This window comes from Alosa pseudoharengus, unplaced genomic scaffold (assembly GCF_046254945.1).
Source record: "Alosa pseudoharengus isolate Yale_2024_CS ecotype anadromous, Long Island Sound unplaced genomic scaffold, YU_APseudo_1.1 YU_APseudo_1.1_scf_18, whole genome shotgun sequence".
Classification (NCBI taxonomy): domain Eukaryota; kingdom Metazoa; phylum Chordata; class Actinopteri; order Clupeiformes; family Clupeidae; genus Alosa; species Alosa pseudoharengus.
In genome coordinates this window covers 22,765,276-22,788,807 of record NW_027468650.1, presented here as the reverse complement: position 1 = coordinate 22,788,807, position 23,532 = coordinate 22,765,276, and the positions used below count along the sequence as shown (strand labels likewise).

At 40.9% G+C, this 23,532-nt stretch overlaps 2 protein-coding genes across 3 annotated transcripts in view; both read left to right on the top strand.

Moving 5' to 3' along the window:
• oxsr1b (oxidative stress responsive kinase 1b) overlaps positions 1–14,951 on the top strand; it is a 66,418-nt gene extending 51,467 nt beyond the window's left edge. For both annotated transcript variants that reach the window (XM_076290590.1, XM_076290589.1), the window contains exons 8-18: positions 426–559; positions 1,032–1,080; positions 1,643–1,708; positions 1,904–2,026; positions 5,834–5,869; positions 6,291–6,482; positions 9,541–9,596; positions 10,146–10,198; positions 10,747–10,815; positions 11,677–11,741; positions 11,843–14,951. In XM_076290590.1, the coding sequence (XP_076146705.1) occupies positions 426–559; positions 1,032–1,080; positions 1,643–1,708; positions 1,904–2,026; positions 5,834–5,869; positions 6,291–6,482; positions 9,541–9,596; positions 10,146–10,198; positions 10,747–10,815; positions 11,677–11,741; positions 11,843–11,917 (918 nt within the window). In that variant the 3' untranslated portion in view covers positions 11,918–14,951. The remainder of the gene's footprint in view (positions 1–425; positions 560–1,031; positions 1,081–1,642; positions 1,709–1,903; positions 2,027–5,833; positions 5,870–6,290; positions 6,483–9,540; positions 9,597–10,145; positions 10,199–10,746; positions 10,816–11,676; positions 11,742–11,842) is intronic.
• A 588-nt stretch (positions 14,952–15,539) lies between these two features.
• On the top strand, positions 15,540–23,092 carry slc22a13b (solute carrier family 22 member 13b). The gene is made up of 10 exons (XM_076291317.1): positions 15,540–16,064; positions 18,135–18,238; positions 18,395–18,549; positions 19,012–19,180; positions 19,824–19,944; positions 20,061–20,155; positions 20,311–20,525; positions 21,660–21,768; positions 22,550–22,756; positions 22,981–23,092. The coding sequence occupies exons 1-10, from the start codon at positions 15,690–15,692 to the stop codon at positions 23,048–23,050; spliced, it is 1,620 nt and encodes a 539-aa protein (XP_076147432.1). The 5' UTR covers positions 15,540–15,689; the 3' UTR covers positions 23,051–23,092.
• Positions 23,093–23,532: the final 440 nt, after the last annotated feature.

Below are 23,532 nucleotides of genomic sequence, written 5' to 3'. Positions count from 1 at the left end.
GTTCTGGATTTTTTTTTAGCAAATGTAGATTTATAGTATCTTATTTAAATGATTTGTTTTGTCTATGTAATTCTATTTGTTTGTTTTAATCTCTAATATTGTTTTATTATACATTTTTTGCCATGATATACAGTAGTCATAGATACTGATATGAATTAAACCAAAACTACTGCTGAGTTCATACAGTTATTGGCAGCCAAATTTAAAAGAATATACAGAGCCACATTTCTCTGTTTCAAGTGTGTCTATATTGTAGAATGTTTCAAAAGCATTTAATGCTTTGCCTTTTTCTCAACTGCATTTTATGAACATTGTGATGCTCAAGATTAGTTGGTTACCATTAAAAGCCATGTGAAACCATCATGACAATACACTAGTTGCTAATGTCATTTCCTGCTGACCTCTTGTCCTTGGTGGTACTGTAGGTGCTGATGCTGACCCTGCAGAATGACCCTCCTGGCCTGGAGACGGGCATCACAGATAAAGAGATGGTCAAGAAGTATGGCAAGTCCTTCAGGAAGATGATCTCTCTCTGTCTGCAGAAGGACCCAGAGAAAAGGTGTGTAACTGGTAGAATGACACAACCTGCATAATCATTGAGTGTGTGAGACATTTGTTTTATTTTCATTAACAAAACTAAAATACTCTAGAGAGATAGACTATACACAGTGAGAAGTAACTCTATAGCAAGATACAGACAATAAGCTCATGTCACAGTGTCCAGGTGTCCGGCCTCATTGATGTTAATTGGCAGGGTAAAACATCTTCCTGTTCATGTTCCTGACTGTGCTGTTCCACAGGAAGTTGGTTTACACAGTGGCGACATCTTGAGAAATGGGCTAATCTAAAATATAAAACCTGTGTGTGAAAACTTGCACTTAACTTTTTGAGAATTGTACTAAAATAATGTTTTGTGCCTCCCCTAGTTTTTCTTAACATGTCATGTTGACTCTCTTGCTGTGATGGTAAAGCAGGGAGGTAGGTTGGTTAATAAAGTTGTTGAACTGACACCTTGTTCTCTCATGTCTCAGGCCAACCTCATCAGAACTCTTAAAGCATAAATTCTTCACGAAAGCAAAGGTACGTTTGATGTCATTTCGTTCTCCCCTGTTCTATCCTTTTCTGTAGAATTCACAAAGTGGCGTACGTGGGATTTAGCCATTTGTTGGTACATGCACGCCTTCATTATTAGTATCGATATAGCACAGACTATTATAACCGTGTTGTCTGTGTGTTTGTATCCACTGTACGTGCACACTGGTCTTAGGTCAGTCAGTCAGTCAGGCATGCCTCCTATTACTTGGCTGGTGATGACACTAGACAAAACCAGGGATTAGCAGTCCATCAGTCACATCCTGTGCCCTGACACTGACCATGCTAACAACTGGAGCGCTGACTCAGCACTCTGGACAAGCTCCGGTCTTTGGTTGGGCTGCCTGAACCGACAGTGATACAGCAGCAATACCGTACATGTCCACTAGAGGGCACAGAACACCACCATTAGCGCACATGCTCTGCAATATTCACAGAAACGATGACGCAGGCTTTTGTTTTGTCACTCTTGTGGCATGATGTTTATCTTCATGGTCTACTATTATGCTCAGTGATTAACTAATGCTTTTTTGTGTTCCTCACTCTACAGAACAGTGAATATTTACAGGAGAGACTACTACAGAGAGCGCCAACAATAACAGAGAGATCGAAAAAGGTCAGAGATCAGTGGACTGTGCAATTGTTTGTGCCACCAGTGCATGTATCTTTGGCAGATGGTGCATATCTGTCTTGACTGTGTGTGTGTGTGTGTGTGTGTGTGTGTGTGTGTGTGTGTGTGTGTGTGTGTGTGTTTTGTGTTTGTTTGTGTGTGTGTGTGTGTGTGTGTGTGTGTGTGTGTGTACGCGCGCAGGTGAGGCGAGTGCCTGGCTCAAGTGGCCGACTCCATAAGACAGAGGACGGGGAGTGGGAGTGGAGTGACGACGAGCTGGATGAGGAGAGTGAAGAGGGCAAAGCCGCTGTCGCCGCTCTACGGGTGAGACACACACACACACACACACACACACACACACACACACACACACACACACACAGACACCACAAACACCCATGTAGGTATGCACACAAAGATAGATGCTCACAACCTCACAATAGACTAATTTCTATACATACACTATAGCAGTGGTTCTCAAATGGGGATACGCGTGAAGGCACTCCAGGGAGTATGTGAGATTTTTTAAAAATATACATATATTTAAAAAGTAGAATCCATGCAAAAATACTTTAAAAACAATTATTTAATAAATATTTCAGGAAAATATAAGTTCATAAAATGAATTTTATATTTCAGTAGGCTATTCAATTTCATTATCCTAAAAACCTAGAGTCCCCCCCATACCAAGATGGTTCGACCCACATGCCACATTCGTCACATGCCACCCGCCTGTCAATCACTGTCAAAACTCAAACGATGGAGTCGTGGTTGAAGCGTAGCGGTAATTCTTGTGCGCTTAGGGGGTACTTGGCTGAAAAAATATTTCACAGGGGTTACATCACTGAAAAAAGGTTGAGAACCACTGCACTATAGAGTGCTTTTAAGTATTTCAATCAGTTATTAATAGCAGATACACTTCTCTTGCTAGTCTGTTTAATGTCCAACCCAAGTCATACAGAACAACAATTGATACATCATCTCTTGTATTTTTAGGTGTATATAATATATAGGTCTATGTCAGCTATTTCTGTTCTGTATTTGCATCTTTTCGTACATCTGTCTATGTACAGTTCATTTCACAGTAGGTTTGCGCATGTTTGCTTGCATTTTCCTGTTTGTGTATGTGCTATGTATATTTGTATCTGTTTGCTTGTGCACATTTGTACCTCTCTGCGTGTGTGTGTGTGTGTGTGTGTGTGTGTGTGTGTGTGTGTGTGTGTGTGTGTGTGTGTGTGTGTGTGTGTGTGTGTGTGTGTGTGTGTGTGTGTGTGTGTGTGTGTGTTTGTGCAGTGCTGATCCTGTGGCTCTGTGTGTGTTTTGTGTTTGACGGTTGAAGGAGCAGCAGCCCAAGGCCAATAGCACACCCAGGCGACAAGTGCGCTTCGCCCAGCCCCTCGAGCTGCCCCCACCCAGGGTTGTTCTCTCTCCCTCAGATACAGATGGCTCCGCTAACAAGGAAGGCCTCCCGCCAGTGACAGCTAGCACAGACTCGCACTAGCGAAGGGAAATTCAGTGGGGAATTGTTATATATTAGCATAGATTAGCACATGCTAGAACAGGCTAAATGATTGCTGTAGCGGTGACTGGACACAGGTTAGCCGTGGTAGTTTGAGTTAAAAAGGACTTGCATGGACTAGCATAAATTAACACAAGCTAGTGCAAAGTTCCTGATAGGTGTCAGCTGATATCTGACAGGTGAGGACACATTGAGGGATAGTATTGTGCCAATGTCATAAGGAAATGTCTTAAATGACTTCAATGGCTGGATAAAGCAGATGACTTGTGAAAATACCCAGTGCGTGACTTTGAGGATGGATTATAGACGGAACCATGTTCTTCTTCTGTCTGCTGGCTTCTGGTAGCAATATTGGCCCTGGGTTCCCCCCATAATCACCACAGTTATTGCTTAACTGCAAACCAAATTTTCCATCCCAGTTAACCACATTCATCCAATTTCCTTTGTTTTTTCTTTCTTTCATTTTTTGAATTTCAAACCCCCACACACACACACACACACTTACTGACTGATGATTTTCATATTACCATATTAATGGTATTATGGTTTGTAGCAGTTTCCTTTTCAAAATGGAACAGTTTGCAGTGTGGCCTTTGACCATTGTAGGTTACCCTTCTCTTTATCTCTGAATGGACCAAATCATTCTGCCACTTTATCTGATCTCCCTGCGTGATACTGCTGATTAAAGGATAAGCACATTCGTCCTTCACTCCCACACGGCATATAACAGCAGTTATATAACGACTCTACAGTCTCTATGGAAATGTAATAATCTCCAATTCCCCTCTCAGGTAATTCCTGTTTGCAATGGGTGACAAAACACAGAACCCCCAGAGAGACGTAATAAGCTAATGTGTTTACACACAGCTTTTAGCCTTTGAAGATTTAACCAGAGAAGCCCACGACAGAAAAGGAGGATGGAAGTCTGAACTGGGGGTCCATCTGGGTAGAATAAAAGATGAGATCTAGAACTTTTTGAGGAGACATCTTTCCTGGAAGCCATCTGTATTATTTATTTTTTAATAATTTTTTCACTACGTCTATTTATTGCAGCTATCTGTCTACTGATCAAATCAATCCATCTTTATAACCAATAAAACAAAAACAGCAAGATTACTTATCTGTCCACTAGATGTAATCAAAAACATGAATAGAGCACTAACATGCGCTCTCAGTAACAGGGAATGCTTCATTTAACTCAGCGAAGTAAACGCAGAAAAACTAAAAAGAATAGAAATAAATAACACACTTTTGCTATCACAAGCTGGTCATGCCAGCTGACTATTCACTCCTTGTCAGCAACATGTCGGAGAGGGTTATATACTGTACCGTACTTGTAGATAGAGAAATCCTATCTTCAATCATAACTTTTATTTATTTTAATTTAATTTAAAACAATATTTAACCAGGCAAGAATTGTTTATTTCCAGTGACACCCTGGCAAGTGCAAAAGATTAAATTTAAGGAGGAATGGGAGGGGGATAACTAGCTAAGCAGAGGTTTAAAAACATGTTAGGAATGGATCCCCACTCCCCAGGAAATGTAATATCAACCCGAGAAAAGGACTTTGCTATGACTCTTTCACACGCACACCTTTGCCCAGCAGCAGTGGACCAGCTGTGCTGATTTTATTTCAGCCTGCGTCAGATGTTTGCACCACGCCTCCACTGTTTGACGTCATTAGGAGATGAGTTAGTGGATACTCACAACATACAGGACTGGGGTCTTCCCATAAAGGCCTTGTGTGGCATGGAAAGGGATCAGTCCATCCCCCATCATCCATTGGGCTGATCATCCTTTCTTTATACTGTACATCTGATTGGATTCAGGATCATTGTAATATTTATTAGTTGAGAGCAGACCTGGTTTAGCCAACCAAACATGAGTCAGGTATGCAGAGAGCTGAGCAGTGAGACAGGCAGATCAGACCCCCAGATCTAATTTCTAATTTCTCATGTGAGCACAGACATCCCATGGCTAGGGAGCACAGAGAGCGATGAGCAGAGCGAACGTACATGGTGACCTCAAAGATCCGCAGTCCTATCAGTCCTGCTGTCAACGAGCCTGGAGCCCCCTGATCAATAATGCAGGTCCCGTCTCTCGCCTCTCGCTACACCATTGTCGCTAGGGGGGTCGTCAAGGTGTGCTTACTACATCCTGCTGGGAGAACGTTCTCCTTAACTTATCTTAACTTATAAGTCTCTACCCTGTGAATGGGGGAAATCATACTGAGCTTAAAGGCTCAGCTTTTGCAGCGTGCATTCGTTGCTTTAAAAAAATACAGGACATATTTTTGCATCAATTTACCCATAACACAAGATTACACATATCAGATGCTCAAGGTGAGACTGTATAACATTCTGTACCCCCTCCCTTGCTAAATAATGAATAAGTAATAGTTTGTCTCCTACTAATCTAAACGAAAGTGTGTGATGTCAACATACACACACAGCCGCCATCCCGGGCTTGTCTGCTTTATCCGTGTCTGTCTGTGTCTTGTGATTCTCCCAGACGTTCTCCCTGTGCTAACGAGAGCCTCTAACTAGCCATAACGACCTGATGAGCAAAAACAACAGCGTGTCACCTGACTTCTGCCTTTGTCTCTTTTACAGTCACCCAGAGTAAAGGAAGGATCTCAGAATTCAGAGGTGAGTTTGTGTTTCATATTTGTATGTTGTATGTACACTAGTATTTACTTACTAACGTTAATTTACTAGAAATAATGTAATTTTAATTTATTTTGTATTATTTCATCTTATTTGAATGAATAGAAATATGACTGTAGAATACCTTCCATACCATTGAATCATTTGGCAGGTCTCCAATTGCCCTGTAAAGTGAAGTGTTTGATCTCTTATCTGATCTGCTTTTGTTCACTGAGGGACTTTAACCCTAAACTGCATCAACTGGCAGCTTGACAAGCACTTCCACTTGAACTACAATTGAAAAAGATGAAAACCTCACATAAACACTGTGCTTTTGATTTGCCCCTAACCTTGCACAGTGTGCAGTGTGCCTCCGCCTAACCTGAATTTACCCTTCTCCTACCTTCTGGTGGATCTCGAATAGATTTTCGCAACGTCAGACACCTCGAGCGCTCGCCTTGCGGCCCCAGGCCAAGCAGAACTACCTCAGGCTGCCCCGGCGCAGACCGGCCCAGCTAACGCCCAACCCGCTGCCCAGGCTCCTGCTCCAGCAGCGCCCTCGCAAGGCCCCCCTCCTCCTGCTGCTGCCGCTCCCGCTGCTGTTGCGCCCGGCCAGGTACACCAGCCAGTTCTCATGGTAACCAGGGGCTCAGGGTGTAGAGGATTAGCATCGCAGGAAGCCACCACCATCTTTAAAAATGTCAAAGTAAAACATTGTGTGTGACATGTGCTCACCACTGGCCACAATTTCACAAACAAGCCAATTCCATGCCACATTACTGATGGACACAAAAGTTTGTTGTCTGTGATCTTTCTGGCAGGAAATTGCCAGTTCATCCACCAATCCACATAGACAACATAATTTGAGACCATCTATAGTGTGGCACCTGTGGTCTTGTAGGGATGCTCCCCACAGTATCACAGAAGTGTAATGATATTTTGAGCCTCATCAGTGGCTTAAAGTAATGTTTTACTTTGACATAGCAAGCTTGCCCCCAAGGCTATTCTGGTTGTTTTGGTCTCCAATAAGGTAGTTTTGGTCTCCAATAAAAGTTCTCATGCAGAATTAGACCCTAGGTTGTTCTTAGATCAAAGTTGTGCTTGAAGAGGATGGCAAATGTATTAAAAAATCACAGACCACCTCTATCACTGAGAGTTATAATATTGAATCATAGTCATGGTAGGGGGGAGTGGGGTAAGTTGAGTCCCTTTTTTCCTAAGTCATAAGCCAAGGGAAAATGAAACAGGATAACTAATGCATACAACGCAAACAACAAGTTGAGGGTGTGTGTCATCATCAGTTGTAACCTTTACAGTATGTCTGGCTCAAATACACAACAAAATGTAGGGCTCTTGTGGCTCCTCTTGTTCCACATTAGGGATAAATTGTAAATATATTATATGCAATGTAAAGTCCATGATTTAAGTAAGGGATAATGTATAGAACGCCGGTCATTATGGGGAAAATAAGTCCCGACAGGACGAACCGGACCCCGACACGCCAGCGGAGGGGTCTCGTTTCACCCTGAAGGGACTTATTTTCCCATAATGACCGGCGTTCTATACATTATCCCGCTCATTATATGGCTACTTGCCAAAACGAAAAAATAAACTCCATGATATATCCCATATATAACATATATAAAAGATATATAAATCCCATTCAAGTCAATGGACCATTCTACTTGCATTGTGAAGAGCCGTATAATAATTATCAATAATTAGCAATTAATAATATTTCCAACAAATCCACATTTTGTTGAATCCACTTTTGCTGTTCTTGCACACTTCAGTTCATCAACATATCTGAAATATAAATATACATTTCTCAGGGTTCCCGCGGATCCTTAAAAAGTCTTAAAAAGTCTTAAATACAACTTTCGGTTTTTAAGGCCTAAAAAAGTCTTAAATTGTCTGGGATGTCTTGAATTTTCGAAAGGGAGGTATTAAATTTGCGTATGGGACCGCCAGCGAGTGAGCGAGTGCAAGAGAGCGAGTGAAACGTTTCCATCGGTTTCGTGTATTTAAAACGCAATTGTACATGTGACTATAAGGCTACGGGAGGAAGTGTAGTGGTTGCAGAGTGAAGATGTTTTTCACGGGTGTGGTTAAAGGTGTGAAAACGGTAATGATACAGTATGTACAAATATGCCTGACGTTTTCGTGGTGATTCGAGGCCTGATACATACGCAGGTAGCCTACGTGAGCGGTAGAATGAGCGGGAGAAAGAGTTGGTAAGCCAGTTAGCGATAGGGTGGCCATACATTCGAATTTAGGCCGGACATATGGATTTTAAAAGTCCTGTCCGGCGTCCGGCGCAGCCTCAAGCCGGACGCTCATTTGTCATCCTTTTTGGAGTTGCGCTGGGCATCTAGAATCTTTGCTCGGACGCAGCATCGTTTCACAAACTATGGACGTGAAGACTGCTGGTCAAATTATGCTCAGTGCTTCTGTCACTCGTCTATTTGCTGCGCAATTTATGAAGGAACCACGGACTGACAGAGAAAAAAAAACGTTTTCGCAATTAGGTGGAAATACTGTACATGTTAAGTTGATCTGTTTGCATCTTTCCAGTGTGTGTTGCTGGCCTAGCCTAGGGAAGAAAATATCTGTCTAAGTTATAATACCTGTAATATCTGTCAGCAGCTTGATGGCAGCGTTTCCCAGTAGGCCTACTCCGCAAAAGTTGTGAAATATAACCGCATATTTTTTGAATGTCGGCGATTGGCTACATAAAAAAAAAAAAAAACGTGCGTTCATAATACGTGCGTGCTTGAGATGAAACCAGCAGTTTTCAGCAGGATCATGCAGGAGGATCTGTCTCTTAATTAATTTAAAACAAGTATATGGTTTTACAATGTTTCAGTCAAGCTTTGGTTGGTTTAGATACAACTGGTATGCAAAATGTAAAGCAGTGGATTAACTTTAATTTGATGTACTGCATATGGGACAATAGATGCACATAGTAAATTATATAAAGTAGGCCTATTAAAATATTTAAATAGCTTAGTCTAACTATTGAAATATTAGCTTAGCTTATAATAATAATAGCTTAGTCTAAATATTGAAGGGAATCCAGTCCAGTGCACATGTCTTTGGCAACTAGCCTAGGCTACTACAGACACAGGTGAAGAACAGTCAGCCTCAGCCAGTAAGCACAACCAAATATATACAGCCAGCTTCAAAAGCAAGCAGCCCAGACCCTAAATTGGGCATACATAGCTGTGAAAATAATTCACACACAAATATTTTTCTTTCGCCAAAATATATTTGGTAACTTCTGTATAGACATTCAAATTGCCGTGGTATAGTCTTAATTTTCCATTTAGATGTCTTGAAAAGGTCTTAAAAGTCTTTAAATTTGTACTTGGAAAATATGCAGATACCCTGATTTCTAAATGATAAATAATTTTTGATGTGGGAGATTATACCTAATATGCAAAAAAAAAAGTCTTCTTGAAAGTTTTTTTTTTTTTAAAATGCTTACTACTCCATCCACATAGTTTTTCCTTCCATAGCAAAATAAAAGGGTCACTTTCCAAGATGCAGGTGGTGGTTCATCCTACCCTCTCCCCTACACTCCTTTCTCAGTTCCATGTTTGCCTTCAAAGGGAGAGGTAGCAGTCATGTGCTGCCCAAAGCCCTCACTGAGTCCCCCTGTGCTTTGTCTTCAGGCCCCTGCTGCTCCTACGGATGCCACTAGACCCATCAGCTTGGTATTAAGGTTGAGGTGCGTGTCTGAGTGCTTGTGTTGGTCTTATACTGTAGGTATACGCACATCAGTGTTATGATACAAGGAAAATAATACAATGTTATCTGTCGCTGTTTTTATAACCTTTTGAACATTACTAGTTTAACATCACAGACATTTAACATTGCAAGTTTAACATCACAGACCTTTCTTGAATTAGAAGTTCTTGAATTAGAATATTACTGACTGTAATAACAGAAAACCTTAAGAGTTCATCACTGATATGGTCCAAAGCCTGCTTCACAAGGCCTGTCTTAGAAAAACAGTTATCATGTGCCTCAAAGTATCTGTTGGACATTTATCTTAAGCACATGTGAGAACTTGTTTGGATGCAAATGCTGTTCCAAGTCCCAACTCCCAGCCTGAGTTTGAGTCAGAGTGTGCCCCTGTTTATCAAACCATTATTTCTCAACACTGGAATACAATTTGAAGCACTGATCTTAAACTCAAACATGATCATTGGTCAATAACAGGATGAAGTCCTAACCTGCCTTTTCTCCTCCTCCTCCTCCTCTTCTCTCTTCTTAGAAACTCGAAGAAGGAATTGAATGACATTCGATTTGAGTTTGTGCCTGGCAGAGGTAAGTAAGATATCGTCAGAAAGCAAAAGACTCAAATAGTAAAGACCCACCTGCTCATATCTTTACTGAGGATGACACTCAAAGCAGTATCCAAAAGGAAGACACTCTGGCTGTCACCCAACAACAACAGCCAAAAGCACACATATCGCTATTTGGCCTAATTGCTCTAATTCACCATGGTTTGAGGCCGATCTAATGTCTTAGCCAACTGGGAAGCATGCTAACTGTTGGTGGATCTGCAAATAAAGAGAGCATGTTCGAGAACATGTAGCGACGGACATAGCAGAAGTCCCCTGGCTAAAAGCAGTCCATTTGATTTGCTGATGGGCTGTGGTGTGTATGAGAAATGGGAAAGGATGATTGATAATGCAGATTTGTTATTCCTGGTTAGACCCTCAAGGGGTTTAGAGCATCTAGCTGATTGAAATAAGACAGAGAGATAATGGATCTTTTTGGTATTGTATAATCTCTCCTTCTCCCTCCTCTGTCTCTCTCTCTATCTCTGTCTCCACATTATTGTCTTACGCACCCTTTTCTCTCGTTTTCAGACACGGCAGATGGAGTGTCTCAGGAGCTGGTGACGGCTGGACTGGTTGATGGGAGAGACTTAGTCATTGGTCAGTATTCTGGGACCAGACCAGTTTGTTTGCTGGTTCTTTGTAGAATAGACATCTGCTTAGGGAGTCCAACAAGTGGGCTGTGTGATTTTGGCCCTGAATCAATGCGGTCTGACAAACTTTTGAACCAGACTATTCAATTTGTCATGTAGTTTCAGCAGGACATAACAATTATAATAATTATACCATGAAAAGCTCTTGTAAGATCTGATTGGATTTCTAGCACCTTCACATTTTTTTATGCGTCTAACTGAAACATGTAGTGTGAGTTACCATATCATATGCAACTAAAAAAAATCACACAGTGTCTGCCCAGCATAAGTCGTCCTGTGGTACCTGGGGGGCAGCCGTGGCCCACTGGTTAGCACTCTGGACTTGTAACCGGAGGGTTGCCGGTTCGAGCCCCGACCAGTGGGCCGTGGCTGAAGTGCCCTTGAGCAAGGCCTTGACCTAACCCCTCACTGCTCCCCGAGTGCCGCCGTTGTAGCAGGCAGCTCACTGCGCCGGGATTAGTGTGTGCTTCACCTCACTGTGTGTTCACTGTGTGCTGTTTGTGTTTCACTAATTCACCGATTGGGTTAAATGCAGAGACCAAATTTCCCTCATGGGATCAAAAAAGTATATATACTTATACTTATACTTATACTTCACTGCCCGTAAATGCATGAATTTGTAGATCAATATAGGATTGTTTTACTTAAATGCAGGAAGTAATGATTATATAGTTAACTTACGTTAAAAGTCATGAAATAATTCATAATTAGGTTTTAGCCTGCATATCCACATTGGAATTAATTTGTTTTATGAAATGCTTGCATAGTTCTCTGGATCTGTACTCACGCTTGTCCTCTGCTATTTCAGTCGCTGCTAATTTGCAGAAAATTGTCGACGAGCCTCAAACCAATAAAAATGTCACTTTCAAGCTGGTAGGTAGAGAAAAAAATAGATCAAATATACACATCCAAATGTGTCCTCACTATAAAATCCTGTGATTTTAACATTTATTTGCTCTATTTGTACCCTCAAGGCTTCTGGTGTGGAGGTTTCCGAGATCCCTGATGATGTCAAGCTCATGGGATTTGCTCAGCTCAGCATCAGCTAAACTTAAAGAAAAAAACAAATAAAGTGGGACCGTGACTTGCCTAAAAAATGTGAAAAAAGACAAAAAACAACCAAACAAACTATAGAATGACAAATTGATGCATTTTTGTGGATGGCCCTAAAGAAACCACTGCTGCCAAAGAGAAAAGACCCATTTCGTCAGTCAGTCCCATAGGACATAACCATTTCACTCTGCTTCATCGAGTGGTGGAAGAAGGTGATGGCGTATATCAGAATCCAAAACCCATAGGAATCACACAAAAGTTTACAGCATATGTGTAGAAGGATGCAATTCTCAATACCAACCAGATATATTCTATTATGTTATGTTGTCTTTTTTCCTTTTTTCTCTATCATCCTTTTTTTTCTGTAAAGTGGTACATTTTGCACAATCTAAACTAAAGCCCTAAAGTCCTGGTAAAAAGAAATGTAATAATGCCTTATTCTTCAACAAAACTACTGAATGCATGTATAGGGATGTTCCTGTTTCGCCCTGATGAATTGTGGAGCTTACGAATTTCTTGACATGAGCGAATGTGGTTTCAATTACTGAAAGTCAAACTTTTAACTCTTAGTACCCTCTTTGTGTGCAAACCAGAGGGAGTCAACCACACAAAACCAACAGAGCATCCTATCAGTTTTATCAAATCTTCAGTGCATAGAGTCGCCAATCAAGTCGACACAACCACAAATACGAACGGTCCCATAACCAACCAGTGCAAGGGAACTTCAGTGTTGCAGTTTAGTCGGTCAGTAAAAGTCACATGGTGAATGCCTAGTCAGTTCTGTTGGCTTGGTTGTGGATACCCCACACAAACACACACACACACACACACACACTCATCCAGTTGACTCTAGGATGGATCTGGCTATGATCTGGCACCGACATGGCAGTTATGGCATCAGACGAGGGTCAGATCTGGGCCAGATCTGTTTAGGAGTCGGCTGTCTTGTGGGTTATCACTGCTGTAGCTCACTCAACTGCTAATGTAGCACAGTATGGACATGGTCTTAGCCCTTGCGCTGCCTGAGCTCGGTGAACGGTTAGCTGTTAGCTGGACTTAGTGTGTAGATTACAGTAGGCTATGCTTTTTTTTGTTTTGTTTTTTGCAATATTAGGAACCGATTGTTAGCGGTAACATTAGTTTATATCTTGAAGGACTCAGTAACTTGACTGGATGGTAAACTAATGAATCCAGAAGTTTAGTGATTTACAAAAGCAGAATATCTCAACTGGGTGATTTTTTTTTTTTTTTTTTTTTTTTTTTTTTTTTTTTTTTTTTTTTTTTTTTTTATCAACTACAAATAGTTCAGTGGGTGATGATTTACAGCAGATTGAGTTATAGCTTCATGTCAAGTGTCATAGCGTAGCCTGCACGTAGTTTAGCTAAATGGACTCACACACACACAGATACACACAGCCGGATCAGATACTTTTCCACACACTTTCTCAAAAAACATTTCCGTAGTCGTAACTATACTCGCAGCTTGATCTCCGTAAGTAGCTTTTTGGGGTTCGTTTTTTTAGTGCTCTTGCGACGCCGTCAGTGGATTTCCTTAGTTCTCTCCCTAGTGATCTATTTAAAGCTATGTAAATCAAACAAAAAAAAGTTTTTCAGCTAAGTAACTGAAGCCACAGGTGTTGTTGTATGATGAAAACAATTGTGTGTTTGTATGTTGGTGTCAGCTGTGTCTTTTGGAATCATTTTTTTTCTTTCATATGCGTTAGGAAGAAAAAAAATTGTGAGTGCATTTGCTCAAATGGGTGAAGCAGATTTGATTTAACCTCTTTAGTATGTACATAATGAGACTTCTGTTTTGATTTGTTTTTATACTGCGTGTTTCACTCTTGGCCTTCGTGTCCTTTAGAGAGGAAGAGGATGGTAGTGTTTGTTTGAAGGTGCCTTTAAAAGGACACCATGCAAGTTTGAGGTTCTGTCTTTTTTTTTTCTTCAATTTTGCCTTTGATAAGATTTGTCATCATAAGCAGGTCTAATCTAAATCAAAATGATCAGCATTTAGGAGTCTGTCTGCCTTTTTCAGCCAATAACAGCATTTTCAGTTGTAGAACTTGCTGGATTGAAGAAGGGCTTCTCTCTCTCTTAATGTACTGAGTCAAGCAACATGTATGTGTGTGTGAGGGGCTCTCTGTTAAAATGCCCCATATTATGCACAGTACATTTTGTTCTGCCCACCCATCCTCTTAGAGTAGGAGGGGCTGGGTTTTTGTCAGTTTTGATTTCTTTGCTACACAGGTTCCCCAAAGGTGCCAGTCACAACACACACACCCAAAATGATTCTCAAATACGCTCCAATACGAGTGCTTGCTATGCCTCCTTGGCCCTCCCTGAAGAAAGGTCCTGTTCTGGTAACAACACACCAAACCTCACCTATCCCCACGCTCAAACCTGTTTCTTTGTGTCACATGAGTATCCAGTGATGCCAGCTCGGCCTGTTGGGAAATCATATACCAACTTACTACCCTGATGTAACATCATCAGCTTCCAGAACAAGATTATCTTCAGAGAATGTGCTTTGCTTGACATATTTGCGTAGGAGTGAGCACTTCAACAGAGCCAAACATGTATAGGGTTTTGTTTAATTTTGACTGGAACTGGAAGCCAGTTTGACCAAACTCCAAATTTAGGACAGCGATACAAAGTATGTCATCACTTCAGTGCCATTGATTTTTTTTCTGTGTTGCCACAGGTTGACAAAAGTGCATTGAACATTGTATTCAACAATTAAGTTTTTTTATGTTTGTTTTGCTGTGTCTTCACATATCTGTCAGCTTGTCACTTGTGCTGAATTGTATCTTAAGTGCATAACCAGTACTATCTGTACTGTAGTATTGGGGACAGACTCCCTTCACACATTCATTTGTTGTAGGCAATAACTCAGAACTGTAAAATATTGAAATTTCATTTATTTTTATTTTCATTCATTCTTAAATCTGCTCCTTTTTGTTGGTTTTGAACTTCCAAGCATGTTTCTGATTATTTTTAATCAATAAAGAATGAACATATCAGCTGTTACATGAGCACCTTGTCTTAAATTGACTTTACCTCCCGCTTTCTCTTGGCTTTCCCAAAACAAAATGAGAAAAGGTCGTCACTGCTGGTTCTGAACTTTAACGGGGTGGCTTGTGACGGGAATGTCCGTGATTGGGGAAACATCAGCTGAGACCAAATACCTCTACATAGAGTAGGCCTAATAGCCTACATCTTCCGGGGTTTTGTTTGTTTGTTTTGCTATTTTTTCGTTTCTTTACAGGACAAAGAATAAACTACTGCGAAAAGTTGATCTTTGATATTTTACCAATAGCCTACATCAGACTGGGAAGGGAAATACCTATGTGCTTTTCTAAGAATTTTACATAAAGACGTTTTCCATCGAGAATAGCAGTTACAAAAAGTCAAACGCCCCTGCTGTGAGATTGGCTGATTTGGCTGCAGAGTTACAAAGTCTGATAGGCACGTGCGTCTTTGCCTTTCAAAGTTCCCTAGATCTCAGCAAGAATGCGCCGTGCGACAAATTGACTGGATCCAATACGGCTCCGCTTATTAGCCTATCCTAACTGCGTGCGGAGCTGTGATTTTTATATTTTCAATAGTTGTATTAATCGGTTACCTCTGGCTATTTATGCCATGAAAGACACAATTGCACGCCAGTAAAATAAAACTCGAATTTAAACGTGTCTTTGCAATTTAGTGATTTAACTGACACGAGGACTCTTGGATTGTTAAAGAAAGGAATATACTCCCTGGAGGAAGATGATTGGCTTCGGGCAGATATTGACGGAAATCGGAGAGTTCGGGACTTTTCAGAAGCGGTTGCTTGTGGCGATATGCATACCCAACATCTTCTCTGCTTTTCACATGTTCTGTCAGGTTTTCACCGGTCTTTCTTTCTCCCATCACTGCAACACGGACTGGATCTTGAACGTTGGCCCTAATCTGACTTATGAAAAAGTATTAAACCTGACTGTCCCTTTGGACGATGATGGAGAATATGACAGCTGCAAAATGTTTACACCTGTGGACCAAGACTTGGACACTATTGAAAAGTACGGGCTCAACAGCACGACCAATTGTATCTACAGATGGAGATTTAACGCACCTGAAGGAACCACCTCTATATTAACTGAGGTATATCATATCTTTATAGAATTAATATATAGATGTTAAAGGGGACACTTTGGCTACAGGTGGGCCTCCATGCTCACCTATTCTTAATACCTCATGAGATATCGATAAAGAACAGAGCATTGACCAGCATACTGGCATGCTTACAAGATTCATTCCACATTTCAAAGTTACAGTGGATTCATGTTAACAGTTTATTTTAGGTCATCATTTATAGCAGTGTTTTTTAACCACTGTGCCAGGTGTTACATGGCAACTGGGACTGGCACCCATGTTAACTGGCTGCGTTGATGACGTTTCACGAGTGATGACGTTTCATTGACAGATGTGGCCGCTTGCAGATTTGTCACTTTCTGATTGAAACTGGAGACGAACAATGTCAAAATTGTCTGTAGTACGCTACATACACTGGACCATGAATATGCCACCAACAAAATAAATACTCAAATAATATCTCCACTTGGGTATCGAACCTGCTTCCTGCATGAAACATCCTACATGATAACCATTCATCTACGTACTTGCGCCACGAATCAGTTGATAAGTCATAATGAAATTTACTTGACTTAGTCTATACAATTAGAAGAAGTCAGCTGATGATTGTAGCAAGTTAACACGGCTGATGGTGTTGTCTTGCTACAGCAGTTGCCCAAGCCAGTAGGTCTTCAAAGTATCATGGTTAAGTTTTCAAACATTTCACTCTGACTGCTGGTCAGGCTCTCTGTTGCCACCTAGTATCTGTAGCCTAAATTGAGGAAGCGTTGCTGGTCTAAAAATAAATAAATAATAATAAAAAAACACGTGTGATGAGAAGGATTGAACCCATGTCGACTGCGTGAGAAAGCAACGAATAGGCATTAACCTGTTGCGCCACAGGAGAAGCACTAACTTGTGAACTGGGAAATAAAGTAAGAAAAAAACATCAAACCCATGTTTACATGTCAGCAACATTAACGTTAATAGCCTATAAGCCTAAGAGTTTTGACTCTCCCTGTGCGCAAAGTTTGTGTAAAATATGGACACGTCATAGACTTCTCCTGCCCATTGCAGTGCAGTGTGCGTTTCAATGCCTGTGTATCATGAACTGAATTCTTAAAAGAATAGGCTGGTCAAAAGGATACACAATTAGGCAACACATTTTTATTTGATTTATTTGCTGACGTTCATGTGGCTCTACAGACACTTCAGGTAGGGGCAGCCACAGCCTAACCTCAGTGAAACGTTTGTAAAACTTAACCATGATACTTCGAAGGCCTACTAAATGGCTTGGGCAACGGTAGCATGATAACATGGTAGCCAGATAACATGAACAGCTATGTTAACGTATTACAATTATAATAACGTTAGCTGACTTCTTTTAATCATACAACTAAAGTCAATTTCTATGTAAACCGTCAGCTGGTTCGTGGCGCAAGTGGATAGACGTTATTACCATGTAGACAGATCATTTTATTTGTGGTTCGATACCCACGTGGAGTTAAGTTATGCTATTTAGGTGTTTGTTTTTTTGGGTGGCATATTCGTGGTCCAATGCATGAAATTTTAGGCTATGGTATGTTTATTTTTTCTTCACACAGGATGTTAGTGTGCCGTGGGACATTGTAAGTGTTAAAAGTGTGCCGTGGCACAAAAAAGGTTGAAAAACACTGATTTATAGCCTTCTCTCTGTGTCTCCAACTCAATGATAAATGAATCCCAGCTAGTTTTGAATTCAGATGTCCCTTACTGTGGCCTACACAAGGGGGTTAGACTCTAATTCAGACTATGCATGCAGTCAGACTGACACCATAGAATGCATGGGCAAAGTTGCAGCAAGATGCAGAATTATAGTGTAGCCTACAGGTCAGGGTGCCATAGTCAGATTAGGGACAATGCAGCTCTGTTTTAGGTAAAGTATAGGCTCTCTGTGTTCTGTTTGGTGCAATTGGGCAGATTCACGTCTTTGTGTCTTGTATAGATATTAGAGCAGCATAGGTTAATGGCTGGCAAGCACTACTGCAGAGTGACTTTTTTCTCTCTTTCTCACACACACATCTCCTTTTTCTCACTCCCTCCCAAACTAAACATCCTCAGTTCAGTTTGGTGTGTGAAAATGGTGGACTGAACGAGGCCTCACAATCCATTTACATGGCTGGACTCCTGGTCGGAGCCCTGGTGCTGGGGCCGATGGCAGACAAGTATGTCTCAATTGGCCGTTGATTGGTCAATTTGCATTTAAATAAAGGAAGAAAAAAAAACAATCACAGCATGTAGAGATACGTACGAAGTATATTACGTTTTGCACAGTTACCACAGAACTATTGCACTGTTAAGGTATGAGTCTTGTCTTGCAGATATGGCCGGCGGTTTGTCGTTTTGTTGTCCCTGCTCCTGCAGTTCTTCTTTGGTGTTGGTGCAGCCTTCTCTCCAAACATATACGTCTATATCGGCCTGCGATTTGTTGTGGGTGTCACAATATCAGGGATTGCCATTAATGCATTTGTCCTAGGTAGGCTCATTCCCCTGAAATCTTACATCTGCTATATCCACTATTTGTTTTCACTCTCACTGTAGTATAATTTGTATTGAAGTTTTTAAATGTAAGGGAAATGTGTCCTTTGATGCTGCTGTGATCTCTATGTTGTCATTTGTAAGGCAGCTATTATCATTTAAAAAAAAACAACTGCTGATCTGCTGATCTGACTAAGCATTTTAAATAATGTGCCATTGGGGTTTTTAAGTGGTAACTTATGTGTGCACAGTGCATCTTTGTTTAATAGGCAACCAGAGGTTCCGCAAACCTCACCAAGCAAAAGATACAGAAAACGTGCAAAACATCAGCCTGGAAGCCCGCCCGAATTTACCCCGCCCATAATCATTTCAGTCTGGCTAAGCCTGGCAACTAAAAGTCAACAAAGTCATACAAATACACAAAACAAGCTCAAACACATCCCTCTTTGGTCTCTTGTAGGGGCTGAGTGGTGTGGCAACTCCAAGCGTGCCCTCTTCACCATCCTGTCGCACTGCTGCTACGCACTCGGCCTCATGCTGATGTCCGGCATCTCCTACGGCGTCAGAAACTGGAGGCTCCTGCAGCTGGTGCTTTCCGCCCCTGTCGTTCTACTGGGTGTGTATTATTGGTAAGACCTGGCCGCATGGGGAATAGTTTTTGGCCCGTACCAGACCAGAGAGGAGTGTTCAGCTACCTTTCCGGTATTTTAGCGATGGAATGGAGTTTATCCTAGGGTGACCATTTCCATAACACCAAAAAGGAGGACATTATAAATAATGGATAATAATGAATAAATCAGGACTGTCCTCCCTAAAGCCGGACATCTGGCCACCCTAGTTTATCCTGAAATGAAAACTGTTGTTATTTGTTACCTGTTACTCATCCTCATATGCCAGTAGAGCTTCACAGAAGGGTATTGATGATACATACAGTACATGGAAGCAGAGGGAAATGTAAGCAATGCATCGTTGGGCTTTTTCTGCTCTGTAAAGGTAGATTGCAGTCAGATCTGTATGGTCACTGACTATACGCAGTGCAACATACAGAGGTGTACTGACATCAGACTGATGAGTAAACTTGTGGCAACTACTAGGATGAGATTAACAGATTTGTGGAGTGATCCCTTTAAATGTTGTACTGTATGAGTTCAATGTATATCTGCAGTTTAAATATGAACAGTGGTAAAAGCATTATGGTTATAATCCCACAGTAACTGTACAGTTGTCTCATCTTGCCCACTTAACCAATCATGCATCTTTGCTACTGTGAAGGATCCTTCCAGAATCAGCTCGTTGGCTCCTTACACAAGGCAGACAAGAGCAAGCACGGAAAGAAATTCAGAACGTTGCTCGGGTGAATGGAAGAAATGTCCCAGAATCTCTGCTAGATAAGGTATGTTCTATAGTTCCATAGCTCTTAGTTATGGATGGTGCATGTATTTTGTGTTGGTGTGTTTATGCTCAGCTATAGTACACACAAGTTGATGTACGATTTCTCTCTCTCATTAGCTGGAGGCTGAGAACACGGCCAAAACTGGCAACATGTTGGATCTCTTCAGAATAGCCTACTTGAGAAAAAGAGCTCTCATCATGAGCTACATCTGGTTAGTACTTAGCGCTGACTTGGCTGCCCAAACCAATGGACGCAATTCAAAATCATTCAAAGACTAGAAAAGGCACTAATTCCAACCCCTGTTAGGGGATTTTGTGCTTGCCTGTGTAGACTTCCTTAATCTCTTCTCTTGTCCTTGCTTTGCAGGTTTGTAACCAGCCTGGTCTACTATGGGGTGAGCCTAAATGTGGGCAACTTTGGCATGGATATATACCTCACGCAGCTCATATTTGGCATCGCAGAACTTCCGGCCCGCCTGGGCTGCTTCCCCCTCATCGAGCGCTTTGGGAGAAGGATCTGCCAGAGCATAGCTCTCTTTATTGGAGGGACGGCATGCCTGATGATTCCTGCCATCCCAGAAGGTATTTGCCCACAGCTAACTGGCATCTGGCAACTGTAGCTCCATGTGAATTAAGAGCATTTGGAGATGCTCAATAAATATTTTGGATAACATAGTGGGGAAATTATGTAGGAATGTTATTCTGTGGCCATTACAAATGTGTAAGTGCCAGCATTTACTTTTTAGTCATTTTGTACATCAAAAATGCCTTCCCAATCTACTGCAGTCCACAAAATGTCAAACATCTTTGAGGTCAGAAAAAGTCCTTTTGTAGCACTTTTAGTTCAGGACTGTCGTCAGTGTTATTAGAACAGCATTCCCCTGTGACAATATTACCCTTTACCCCATTTCTCTCCAAGCACACACACGCACACCAACACACACACACACATACAGACAATGATAAATGATAAGGCAGTGAGGGGCAAGGCACCTAACCCCTCACTGCGCCGCTGTAGCAGGCAGCTCACTGCGTCGGGATTAGTGTGTGCTTCACCTCACTGTGTGCTGAGTGTGTTTCACTAATTCAAGAATTGGATTAAATACAGAGACCAAATTTCCCTCACGTGGATCAATAGAGTATACATTATACTTATATACTTACTTATACTGCTTGTTTATAAATCAGTAAATGGAGCAGGACCTAAATACCTATCAGACATGCTTTAGCAGTACACATTTTCTCGTCCTCTCAGGTCTCAGGAGAAAAACCTGTTAGTAAAACCTGCTTTCTCCTAACTGCACTGAGTTGCAAATTCTGACTCTGCTTTGAAAATTATTGTACCTTATGTCTTTTATTTTCTTTTTAATTATTCTTTATTTTTAAATCATTTTACCTTGGCATTCTTATTCTTTCTTTTTTATTATAATCTTACCCTTTTAAACTATTCTTTGACAATTGCCCTTCTATGCTTTTATTTGCTATTACTGTTTGCTTTTGTTTATGTAAAGCACATTGAATGACCTCTGTGTATGAAATGCGCTATATAAATAAACTTGACTTGACTTGACTTGACTTGATAGCAAGTCACTCATATAGCGCAGTAATATGCTAAACAAATTGCCACTCAGAGTTATAGTTATAGAATAACGTATTTAGAAGGCACATTTTCATATCTCTACAATGTCTACTAAAGATAAATGCTGTGTCTCCTAGACCTTCCCATCGTGGTGACGGTGATTGCTGTGTTGGGAAAGTTTTGCCTGGCTGCCTCCTTCACCATTGTGTATGTGTACACAGCTGAACTCTACCCTACGGTGATGAGGTGAGTGTGTATTAACTGATTTCTGACGTGTTGTCCAAGGAGGTATTGTATAGACTTGGAGATGGTGACAGGTTAAAACTACCATTCATTTCTGTGGGTGATGCTATGATAGGTGCTTCAGCCCAGAAAGTGCAAAAAAAAGGAATTTAATGTAAGTAGGGCATTCCACACATCATCCTTAGGAAACTGTGCAGTCAGGTGCTTCTCAGTAGGACAGCAGACTTTAAGAAACAGAGTGGGAGCTGGAGCACACTGATCGCTTGAGTCTTTTATTTCAGTGCAAACACTTGACTTACTAACGTTTTGACATTATTGTATCTTCCTCAGAGTCAACCAGAGTCTTTTGATAAAGTGGATAAACTCTAATAAGGTGATGAGGTGGATAAACTTTGTTTTCTTGCGTTTAGCCTCCACTATACTGTATCCCTGGTAAAAGCCTGTACAAGAAAACTGCCTCTCATGGGCCCTCGTAGCAATGACATTTGACCCAAAACGACAGAGTAGAAGCCCTTTTATCTGCCCCTCTTTTGTCTTCAAATTATCACAGCTACAACAAAGTTTGTCCTCAGTTGACCTAACCAGGTGAAACAATTTTAGAAAATCTGTCCATTTTTTTTATTATTATTATTTTGTCTGCTTATCTTATCTTATCTTTTTAATTATTTTGGTCTAGTGTGTTTTGCCTTTTCACTCATATTCATTTCAGTGTTTTTAAACAGGAGTTGTTTTATTTTCTGCATGACTAGAAAAGTGACTTTGACTTGACTCGCCTCCCACACAGGCAGAGTGGTGTGGGGCTGAACTCCATGTGTGCGCGCGTGGCCGGCATCCTTGCGCCCCTGATCGGGCTGCTGGGGGTGTACCACAAAGCCATCCCCATGATCATCTATGGCTCCCTCCCGTTCTTGGGAGGGGCGCTCTGTTTCATGCTCCCTGAGACCCTCAACACAGAGCTGGCAGACCACGCCGACCCAGAACATGACCAGCAGTGAGTTGACCCAGTGCCCACTTTTACCTCCCCATCTGTATATGTATAATAATGTGTATGGTAATACTCTACTATTTGTAATGATAGAGTATTTGAGCCTGCAGGTGTAGGCTACTATTAAGACTGCAAGGTGTGTACTGTGGGTACCACAGTACTATTTTGCACAGTTGACTGGCATAGTGTTTAGAGGTTTAAGGTTAACACACTCTGTTCTGTTTTTGTAGAAAACATGAAAGTGTAGGCCTACCTTGCAGTGGTGAAGAGGAGAAAACACTTCAAACTACCAAAATGTGAAGACATCAGATCTTGTTTTAATGGACAATTAAGTAATAATGTACTTAAAATGTATATTATTGATTTAAAATGTCACTTAAATATGAAATTGATATTAATGTTATTCAAGACTTATTTGATGTTTTAATATTCACTATGATTTTAAAATATCTAACATATTTAACATATTTTAATAAACTTTATAATAAACATTAATTTGTTTATTTTATAAATGAGGATTTTCACTCTTTGTCTGTGTGATGTCACAGCAGTGTTGGTTTTGGTTGTCTGCATCATCTCATCTTTTGGATGGAATAGATACAGTATATCTATGCATCTAATTATTGTTCAAAACATTTACATTTTAATGTTTGAATTATGATTTAATTCTCACAGAGTGACACAAATACATAAAATAGACAGTCCCTCTTTATTCATTTCAATTGAAATGTAGCTGAACTAATGCTGTGATACTGCAATTTGTGTTGATCAATCTTTCAAAA

Coding starts and splice junctions, on each gene's coding strand:
- slc22a13b (XM_076291317.1), top strand. CDS start 15,690: ATGATTGGCTTCGGGCAGATATTGACGGAAATCGGAGAGTTCGGGACT. Junction 19,181..19,823: donor CTACTGGGTGTGTATTATTG/GTAAGACCTGGC, acceptor GCTACTGTGAAG/GATCCTTCCAGAATCAGCTC. Junction 22,757..22,980: donor GACCCAGAACATGACCAGCA/GTGAGTTGACCC, acceptor CTGTTTTTGTAG/AAAACATGAAAGTGTAGGCC.